Source organism: Dipteris shenzhenensis, chromosome 33 (genome assembly GCF_047967505.1).
Source record: "Dipteris shenzhenensis isolate YYH24624 ecotype China chromosome 33, Dip_SZ_1.0, whole genome shotgun sequence".
Classification (NCBI taxonomy): domain Eukaryota; kingdom Viridiplantae; phylum Streptophyta; class Polypodiopsida; order Gleicheniales; family Dipteridaceae; genus Dipteris; species Dipteris shenzhenensis.
In genome coordinates, this window is record NC_141628.1 from 42,259,117 (window position 1) to 42,270,097 (window position 10,981).

General features: G+C 46.5%; 1 protein-coding gene across 1 annotated transcript; it reads right to left on the minus strand.

The window, feature by feature from the left end:
- Positions 1–374: 374 nt before the first annotated feature.
- LOC147880125 (uncharacterized) lies at positions 375–10,686 on the minus strand. The gene is made up of 5 exons (XM_087372064.1): positions 10,490–10,686; positions 10,130–10,258; positions 9,770–10,007; positions 697–774; positions 375–604 (listed from the first exon to the last, which is right to left on the minus strand). The coding sequence occupies exons 2-5, from the start codon at positions 10,215–10,217 to the stop codon at positions 550–552; spliced, it is 459 nt and encodes a 152-aa protein (XP_087228190.1). The 5' UTR covers positions 10,218–10,258; positions 10,490–10,686; the 3' UTR covers positions 375–549.
- Between the last annotated feature and the right edge of the window lie 295 nt (positions 10,687–10,981).

Sequence of the window (10,981 nt, forward strand, 5' to 3'; positions counted from 1 at the left end):
GTGGATGTGTGGATGGCTGTGGCAACAACCTGCTGTGTAAATCTAGAAGTTTTAATGTCTCCTGCCCTGCCTATCTTCAAAAAAACACTACTTGACATTACTTTAAAGGAGATTAAGAGTAACACATGTTTATGAAAGGCTTCAAAAACTAGAATTCACTCTCAATTACAGGAACGTCTAGATTCTCCAAACATACATCACTCTCAATTACAGGAACGCCTCGATTCTCCAAACATACTCACATGCTTATAATTCAATGCTATGGCACACATAGCAATAACTCTAAATTTTATATTGTCCACTGCGAATAGCACATTTATCATCAGCATTATAGATGCCAATGATCCATGGCATCATGCTTTAAGGAAACCCAGTAACAAAATGAAAGACTGTCAATCAGCTGGAGAACATCTGTTTATTCAAGGAATATTCAAAGCACTTTATTGGCCGAATGACAATGTCCTTGTTAAAGTGAACAAGCACAACCTAAATATTACAGAATGTATTCATAGCCGTATGATGTCAGCAGCTTTTCTATCAGTTATTCTTTTAGACAACACCATAGCAATCCAAACAAAAAGCCCTGTCATGACGTTCAGTATAGCTGCAACCACAGGTACATGACGTAAATCGTATGCACATTATTGCTCATAGCATATAAAGATGTGAGACCATTGCCGAGTTTAAAAGACATACTTTGGTAGGGAACAGCTGGTACAAAACTCTTCCTGGCAAGCCGCACACTGCTGCAAGCATAGTGAACAGATCTTTCTCCTGCAAATGATATCAAACCGGAGATTCTTGAGTAATAAATATCCTTTGATTTACACAAATCAACAATCCAGAGGAAACAGCATAAATCTAAGAAACCACAAGGAAAAGAAGAACAATAATTGAGTACTGCAAATGGGTGCAAGCATACAAATACACACACAATTTAGTCTCCTTACATCCATGTACAACAGTGCATGTCAGTGTGCATGTTTGTGCACCTGGATGTTTGTATAGGTTGAAAGCTACATATTACATTGATACATCTCTCTCTCTCTCTCTCTCTCTCTCTCTCTGTCTGCGAACGAGCCAATCACTGTTAACAAAGCTCTGCTCACCCTATACAATCCCCCACTCATCCTCCCCTACCATCTTGCATCCCCTCTTTCATCCTTTCCAAACCTTTAGTACTCCTCATATGGGGGCTTACAGGTGGGAAGTTGACCTCTATTTTCCAACACGAACAGCAGAAGCAAATATTCACGAAGAGATGTTACAAACTTGATAGTGAAAGAGAGAAAGATAGAATATGAAGTAGATCTGTATAGACGCTGCCCAAAACAAGCTGAGCATAGAAGCTCTACCACTACTCTGAAGACATAACCACGCTGTCCTTCTATTGGATGTCAGTAGCCCCTTCACCCTCATGTAATAGGTGGTGTAGAAAGGACAATGTGATCTGTGTGGTGGGTACAAAAACTGTTTCCTGCGTCACAGTCTGGATGAGTGAAAAACTGAGATGACTCTGTGATGGAGACTCCAGAGTGTGCTGGGCACAAGATTGCTCCTTGATTTGCAATCCGGATGAGTGAAAGCCACCTGCCCAACAACAGGTGCCCAATCCAGATGAGCGTCATTACACAACCCTTAACCTGTGGCTGAACTGCTAACGTGGACAACATGCCACATCATTTGTCAGCTGGCATCTGGCTGTCTTTGCTGAGCTGATGCAGCTGTAAAATGCCGCATCCAAGGGGCTGGGCTGGCCAGCTGCCTACAAGGCCAACCCACAGCCCTAGGGGGCCGACCCAAACAGCCCCTATATAGGCTGCACAAGGCCCTAACACATGGGCCTGCCAGCCAACCAGCAAGGCTCAAGAGCCGACTGCTCCTAGCACTCCACCGGGATCTGCACAGCCTATATGAAGGGGCTGTGCCCTCTGCCCTCCAGCCAACCTGCTCACAAGGGAGCCGACTCCCTAGGCACCTCAAAAGGGGTTTCCACGCAGCGGCACAGCAGGCCTCAAGAAGGCCCTGAACAGCCCTGCACGTAGGCAGCGACCTCTCCAGCACTGGGTAGCTTGCCAACCCTACTCTACCTAAGCCTCACATGAGAGGCAGGCACACCCACAACACTGGCCCTCACTCATCTACCCTAGCCTCACTCACTGGGCGGGCACACCCATAAACAATGCCCTCTCTCTAGCTGACATCAGGAGATGTTGACCTCTAACACCCCCTCTCAGCTTCTAGATGGAACAGAGACGCCAAGGAGCTGGGTGTGCCACTGGAACAATTGGAGGAATCCATCATGTGATACTCCACCGCTGAAGACCGCCACAGGTATTGTCGAAGAAGCCCCCTCGTGGCACGAACCGCCTCAGCACGATCACTGGAAACCTGAACTGTTGCTCCCAGGCCACTGGTGCTAGGTGCACTCCTCTGGTCTGGCACTGGTACACTGGGTCAACTCGTACAACAATCCAACTGCTGGTCCTGGTACATAACTCCAACAGAGGATGTTGGAACAATAATCCAACTGATACTGCCTCCGGTCAAGGTCTGCTTCCCTGCATGGGCACCTGTATCGCAGAGCTAGAGAGCCCCCTCTGAAGCCCCCTCTCAAGTCCAAACTGGTACAGTGTCGCCAGTGTTCCAATGGCAATGGGCATATAACAACTCACAAGGATCAATTAACTGTGTTTTTGGGTTCCCGCACTGGCAGTCTACTGACCCATCCGGATCTCCAGCAGCATCAGACAATAGCTGTAGCAAAGCACTAGGAGGACCCCTCAGGATCTGCCAGGTCATAACATCCAAACAAAATAGAAACTGGTAACATACTACCACCTGAGTCAGCAGGAACAACTCCGCATGGCACAAGGTCCTGCCTGAAAGCCTACCTCGATAAATGACTCCCTGCTTGGTGCACCTGATCGGCAAATTCGGCTGCCACAAACAAGTAAGAAATCCTCCATCTAGATCAAAAAGCCTACTGCTACTAAAAGGCTGGAGTATACGTGGTCGCAACAGGCACACTATTGGCCACCTGTCTGGTTACTGGACCCCTCTGCGTTGCGTTAGGAACACTGATGCCAATAATGACCTTTTTGGTCACCATCGGTAACACGTACGGGATGCCTTGAGAGCTTCTCGTTCCTCATTTGTCAACTGCTTTCTGCCTTTTTGATCACCTGTCAAAGGCTTAGGCTGACTGTTGTAGGTACGATCGACGAAGCGCTCCTCCTGGTCAAGCACATGGGGACCAATTCCTCCCAGGGCAACTCATTCACCCTACCATTGGTGATCAAGGATGAATAGAAGGCCCCATACTGAGAGGATAACTGGGATAGTACAATAATGGCCATGTCCTCTAATGAAATTTGCTTCCCTGCCTGGAGGATCTCCTGTTGAAGTTCCTATAATGATGAAGACTTCTTGGGATCCAACAACCTCATCTAGACCTCCAGTGAGACCCTCTTCATGGGAGAGGTTCGGTTACACATGGACGCCAAATGCTCCCATATAGATTTGGCCACTGTAATGTGCTTCACGTGATTAATCAGCTGAGGAGTACAGTTAAGAAATATAAATGATCTTACCTTGGCATTAACACGGTCCAAGAGCTAAGACAGGGTCTTGACCTCTTGCTCCATGATGCCAAGGTCCTTCGCTAGGGGATCTGGTCGAGTAACACCTATCAAGATGAAATCTACCAGGTCATATGACTGTGACACAGACTCCATCATCACCCGCCAGACACCGTAATTGAGCCCATCCAATTGCTGGTCAACAAGGAACGTGGGCAACACTGGAATTCTAGACTCTAGTCTTGTTCTTTGCCATCTCGGACAAAGTCGCCATGTCAAAGTGAAGAGGATGATGAAATGAAAGAGAAGATGGATGGGATAGAAGGGAACTGAGGGTTGAAGAAAGGAGAAGGCAGAAGAAGAGAATGAAGGGGCTGACAGCCCAATGTACCTTCACACCTCGCTTTCCGTCCCTTGGGAACACCTCCTCTCTTATCTGAAAACACCCTTCACAGTCACCCTTCGCTGGTCACCTCGACAGTCCACACCTCGCACATGCTCCTCCTCATAAACATCTCCGAACAGCACCCTAATCCTCCTCTGTGTGTGTTGACTCAACACTCCCTCCACTCCTCGGGTCTCAAGCCAACCGTGGCTTTGATACCATGTGAGAAGTGCAGCGAAATGAACGGAAGAGAGAAAGAGAGAGAGAGAGAGAGAGAGAGAGAGAGAGGGAGAGAGAGAGAGCACGCCTCACACACACACCAAACTGAGAAAGAGAGAAAGGAGAGAGCACACGAGAACTGCAAGTGTGATCTCTAGAGAAAACCCCGCTACATCTGGGGGAAAACCTGTCCTCGAGAGCTCGAAATGAACAGCTCAACAACCAAGTGGAAGGGAGCACAAGGGAGTGGATAACTGCTCCACTGCCCTGCTCCTCAACGCTCACTGGGCTGGCTCTGCACCTCTACCAGGCCCTACAATGAGATAATGAATGCTCAAGTGGGGGGGCCTATAGCCTCCTAGTCGGCCAGCAAGGGGCTGGGCCAACCAGCTGCCTACAAGGCCGACCCACAGCCCTACGGGGCCGACCCAAACAGCCCCTATAAAGGGCTGCACAAGGCCCTAACACATGGGCCTGCCAGCTGACCAGCAAGGCTCAAGAGCCGACTGCTCCTAGCCCTCCACCAGGACCTGCACAGCCTATATGAATAGGCTGTGCCCTCTGCCCTCCAACCGACCTGCTCACAAGGGAGCCGACTCCCTAGGCTCCTCAAAAGGGGCTGCCACGCGGTGGCACAGCAGGCCTCAAGAAGGCCCTGAACAGCCCTGCACGTGGGCAGCAACCTCTACAGCACTGGGTAGCCTGCCAACCCTGCTCTACCTAATATACCTTTGTAAGACTAGAATAAGTCCAATCATACAAATTTAGAATTTTTTGTTGTTCTAAAGATAAAAAATCTACAAAGCAAATAAAAGAGAAAATGAAAGAGAAGAAAAAAGAGGTAAACAAAAACTTTTATGAAAAGCAAAAGGAAGACATACTTAGCAAGCACAGCAACACTTATGTCGTCATCAGTGCCCAAGCATAAGCAACTATACTGGGTTTCTAAAGACCCGCGGAGTCTCTTGGGCAAACCCAGTGCTTGCTAAAATACGTCAAATAAACAAAAGAGAATGAAAACAAGAAATAAAGAAGAAACGAAGTAGGTGACTTAAGCAAAAATAAACAAGCAAGTCAAGAAACAAAAACTTCCAAAAAACTAGAATCTCTCTCTCTCTCTCTCTCTCTCTCTCTCTCTCTCTTATTTAAAACATAAAAAGTTAAAAGGCACTTTACACTTAAAGGCACTTTACACTTATGTCTCGTTTCTGCAAAGAGGCAAAAATACATTTCTAACTTAGAAAGCACAAGTATACTCAAACAAACTCTCTTTTGAAACTAAAAGAAAAACGGGCTATTCAGCTCCCCGCTTTTTGTTTTCAGCTTAAGTTCAATCATTCTAAACAAACCTAAGGCCGAAACACCATAGATAAAAGACTTCATATCTAAGAATGTGCGAACTTTTTTCATTATTTTCCTTGGATTATACCTCTTGTGTAATAGTAAAGTGATCAAATTACTACAATGAGTGATAAAAGACTCCTTAGTTATACAAAGGCGGGAAAATCTATGGAATTGGGAAGAAATGACTCCATATTTTGCCAAATCAGAAATGTTTGAGTCAATGTGAGGCATTTTTATAATGTGTAAACCACTATATTCAGGTTGTTCACGTTTATTGTATATATCAACCTCTAATCCTATGGTAGATTGAGAAAGTCTAAGATCTAAGAAAACACAAGAATCCCCTTTTGAAGTGCAGTTCAGTTCACAAGAGTCACGAGGATAGATTCCTTCTCCAAAAGCTCTAGCGTCTTTGTACATAAAGTCTTGAAAGTTAGGAACATCTGGTACAAATAAATCATCTATAAAACGCCTAACTTGACTAAGCTTATGTAAAATGATAGGGCAGGTATTGATAGAAATAAGACGTTGCATAAACTCAAATTCATAAGTGAAAAGATAAAAGTTTGCTAAAAAGACGGCACAATTAGTGCCCATGGGGATTCCTATAACTTGTTGAAACAAAGAATCACCTATTGTGATGTAAAGATTATCTAAAAGAAAATCTATCCAAGAGCAAACATCTTCTACACTTACTACCTTTGTGTATCTTTTCTTTTTAGAACCTATGTCATGATCTTTATTTTTTAGCCACAAAAAGTCAAAGCATAAGGCTGTTTTCTCAACTTTTAGCACTTTGCATCTATCTTTGTCAAATCTCAACTTGAAAACTTCAGCCACTAGCTTTTTAATTCTAAACTTCAGGTCTTCCAGCTCAATCTTTGTGTAAAGCGTCGTAAAATCATAGGTTTGAAGGAGAATAGGAGACTCTTTTTCCTGAATGCTTCGAGAGGAATTAAAAAATTATACAACAGGAATCACTCCTACAGAGTCATTTAAAATCCAGCTTGAGTTCGAGGGGACATCTGCCTCTTTTAATAAGTCCCTCCAAAGTTCATGGACACTAGGGAACATGGCTTTGAAGCAGTAGCTTAGCCATTTAGAGATATTCGTCAAAGTAGTCTCACAAGCAGCTGCAATAAATCTTGGCTTTTTTGGAGTTTTGTGAAACTTCCAAGCAGCACAAAGAAAAGGTATGCTTGGATTGCAAACAAACCCAGAAGACTTGCAAAAACTCTGATGTTTTGAGATCAAATCCTTTTGAGAAACTAAGGCGGGGGCATAAGTTTTGGCAGACGAGTTCACTGCTCTACCTAAGCCTGATATGAGGAGCGGGCACACCCACAACACTGGCCCACTCATCTACCCTAGCCTCACTCACTGGGCGAGCACACTCACAAACAAGGCCCTCTCTACATCAAGAAACGTTGACCTCTAACAAGCTCCTGTCATGAAAATAACATCATGGGATGATCCTTTCCTAGTCATCACAAATGCAAGCAATGTGGCCATCAAGGCAGTATTACAGCAAGAAGACAGACCCGTGGCTTACTATTGCCGGAAGTTGAATGACGGCGAGAAAATTTATTCCATCTATGCTCGAGAATTGCTTGGAGTTATTCAGGCATTGAAGCACTGGAAGCCACTCTTGTATGGACGGACTTTCATGGTTAAAACAGATCATCATACCCTAAAACGGCTTCAAACAATACCAAGCTCACAGTGTAGTGATCGGCAGTCCAAATGGAGTCAGATTTTTCAACAGTTCAGTGGTATGATTGAATGTCCTTGCAAAGAACAACCCCGTCACTAATGTTCTCAATCTAAAAACATCCATTCAAACACTTCAGGGTGATGGAAAGGTCACCTCCCCATCTGTAAGCCACCAAATGAGGAGAGCGTGGGGGGGAGAGACCTAGGGCATGTGCCCAGAGAAAAGACAAAGAAAAGGAACATGTACCTAGAGGCATCATGGTGGCTGCGACAGATGGAGCTGGAAGCCAGGCAAAGATGGCGATGCACTCAGCAAGGATCCGGCCTGGAAGAGGCAGATCTGGAGCAGCACAATGTGGCAAGGTGTTCCCAAGAAGTAGGCACCTATGTCGCGAGCCATGGAAGGGTGTGTGGGCAGGAACGTGACCTGCAGCAGGGCCCTAGAAGTGGCGCAATTAGGGCAAAACTATGGCCCTGGAGTAGGGCATCTACTAGACCAGGTGGTACAGCAGGCTATGGGGCTGGAGGAGGGGCTGCAAATGGGGGGGCACCCTGCCCTTATATAGGGCCTACAAGCTGGTCAGCTGGCCAACAGAGTCGGCCAGCACAAAGCCCAAAAAGGGCAGCCCACAGCCCCATATATGCAGCTGTGGGGTCGGTTGGGGACAGCCTGAGTCAACCAGGAGGTCAGTTTTGGGGGCTTCTTGGGGCCTATAAAAAGGGCACCTTGGTAGGCCATTTTGCATCCAGCAGGTCAGCAAGTTTGGAAGCAGCAGGAGCAGCAGTAGACACACCCTCAGGCCTACATCCAGGAGGCAGAGGAGTCCAAGAGTAGCTGCAGACTGAGCTCGCATAGGGCTGGAGCCTTGGCTGTCTTCTAGGGCAGCAAGGAGCTGAGGTCTTTGGACAGAGAGTCTACATACGCTCGAGGTGGAGCACGCGGGCTCAATGATCTAGAGATATCCGGCACATAGTAGAAGTACCTTGTGGTAAGAACAGAGGACCACACCCTGATGGGACTCTAGATCTCTCTCTTTTGTATTGTGTCCATAGCTTTGAACGGAAATATATTGGTTTGGTGGTTTCTATATCTGCTGGATCATTGTCTATTTACTAGTCTGCACATCTATTCGAAGCACATAAAGTTAAGAAGTTTGTAATTCCACTCACCACACACACTGTGTGAGCTCCTGGGCTATTCTATCAGTGTTCCGCTCTTCATACCCTCTATCAAAGCCCAAGTAGGAGGCTCACAAGTGTGGGAGCTTGAAGCCAGGGACCTTGCTGAAGGACGACCCTGATTCAGAAGCTCTAGGGGATCGATTCCATGACTGGAGGACTGTGCCCTTGCGAGAAGTTGGGTGACTCAATCAGGTGCGTACAGATTTCTGGTCTACAGCCGGTTGAGTTTGCTCTCCGATTTTGCTGTGTGGTTTAGCAATAGAGATGTCAATTTCAGAAGCAGAAGCCTCTTCAGCCGCTTCTCTCCCTTCCTCCTACCCCAATCGAGTTCTTTCTTTCACCACCCCTTTTTTTGGAGAGTCCAGGAAACTGGATGGGACTAATTATTCTATCTAGAAGGTGAAGATCCGGAGTCGGTTAGTGGCTCGGAAACTGTGGAAGCTGACAACAAGAGCGGAGGAGAAGCCAGAGGACGTTCTGTGCAACAAGGGGAGGATACTTATACCAATAGAAGGAGAGGAATTCGAAGCATGGGAGGATAGAGATGCCCATGTCCTGGCATTGATCATAGGGACTACGGCGGACTCTGTACTTCCTCACATCCATGACCGACGCGTCACTAGAGGCAACACACGCAGTAAGAATTCCATGCTTCTGCACTAAATAGGTAGGACAGCCACGATTAGTGAAAGAGTATCTTAGGCAATGGCACCTTCCCCGTTACACTTCATAATGGAAGATGTCATTGGATAAAAGAGACATGTAAACTTTCATAAGGGGAAAGTGATTCATCCGACAAGACTAAGCTCTTCATTCACAAGAGGCACGTGTATGTCTACTTTGATGGACCCACGTGGGTTGACCGACTCTCATACAAGCTCCTGGTGGTTCATTCATCTGACCATGAAGTGGAGCCTCCTTGGATTCTAATACGACACTCCACGAGACTGCCTTCCTCACAAGGTCCTCTCTATGCACACCTTTTCCGCATACTGCACTCTTCCCTCTCTACTTTTAAAGTCCCCTAGAATACGAACAAAAGACTCTTCTGGTGTTCAAATTTGTTTCCTTGATCTGGTTGTAGAGGAAACTTTACGGTGCTAGGAACCCCCACGAGACAAAGGCTCATTTGCTGCCTCTAGAAAGGGTAGACAGAGAAAAGCCTCAACATCAATTCCATTCTGGCCAGCTGTTTGGCTGGCTTGCTAGCTGCATGTCTGAACGAAGGCATGCATGTGTCTTGAAAAAATGTGATGTACACAGTTTCATTACTTTTATTGCCACGGCGGCAGAGGTGATCTTAGGATTATGCTTGTAGAAGCACAATGACAACAACAAAACATACCTGCAATGAAAGCACGCACGACCATCGTTTTCTGCCATACAGCAACTTGATTTTTTACTTTCGCATTTCAGATCTTTGCCGGCTGTCATTGCCTCTGTCCCAATTCCACAACTGGCTGCTGTAGCCGGCTCATAGATAATTCGGCCGTTCTCTGATGTATCCGTGTCTGTTTTCGCCCCACTCAAATGAGACCGCCGATCCGAACTCCCTCCTACGAAAATTTTATGGAGCGTGGACTCTGACTCGTCGCAAAACGCAGTTAGATGAATAATGCAAAACAGGAAATTGGTAACGATAACAAAAGGGAAAGCCTGTAAAAGCAGGACCTTTTTTAAGCAAACATCAAGCTGTTGAGGATACCATATATCGAAGCCGCATCGTCTTTCAAGACTTTCGTCTGTGAACGTTCCGGGCAGCTTTCAACCGCTTGGCGTTTAAACCCGAACATTTTCGGCTTCGATTCGAAACTCCCCGATTGATCAGATGTAGCTGCAAATGCAAACGAAGATCATCGAAGATCATTGCCCACAATCAGAAATCAGAAGAAATGGAGAGGTGGACTCCAAATCTTTGTTGCGAGTCGCTCAAACACATTCATCAGAGCTTCGAGATGCCACATCTGGTAACAAACAAGGTGCCCTTCCCGCCATCCTTATTTTTTCAAGAGATCACCATGGGTTACGGGGCATCAGCAGCTCAGCTGATTTGCAGTTCGCCCACCTGGTCATTTGTCGGGTTTGATTCCCGGGAGAAGACCCCTCCTACTTGTCAGCAAGGTTTCCATGAAGCTCGGATGATTTGGCGGGTGCCGCGTAGATGATTTCCGATTTGGGTGTTTGAACTTTGTCCACCATCCGCGTTTGTGTCCCTCGAGAACACCACTGCTACTGTCAACACCCTCCCAGTCAGCATAGGCCATAGGCTGTTGTGTCCCACGACGTTCCCAAAAATAAAATTGATTAACTAGTTGGGGAGACACGACGGGTGACACGCGATTAGCATGAGCTTTTGAAGGGTGGAAGGTTCGCGATTCCAAAAGCTTCCACAGCTGCCACCCTTAGCCACTATATAAGGGGGATCGAGGGGTGGAGGAGGGAGGAGGAGGAGAGTAGGGTAGGGAGAGACGGCAAGGAGAGTAGGGTAGGGAGACTCTAAGTAGGGGGTTGGTGTGTGTGTGTGTGTGTGTGTGTGTGTGTGTGTGTGTCTGCAGGA

Coding starts and splice junctions, on each gene's coding strand:
- LOC147880125 (XM_087372064.1), bottom strand. CDS start 10,217: ATGTTCGGGTTTAAACGCCAAGCGGTTGAAAGCTGCCCGGAACGTTCA. Junction 775..9,769: donor CGTGCGTGCTTTCATTGCAG/GTATGTTTTGTT, acceptor TATCATTTGCAG/GAGAAAGATCTGTTCACTAT. Junction 605..696: donor ACCAGCTGTTCCCTACCAAA/GTATGTCTTTTA, acceptor CTGTGGTTGCAG/CTATACTGAACGTCATGACA.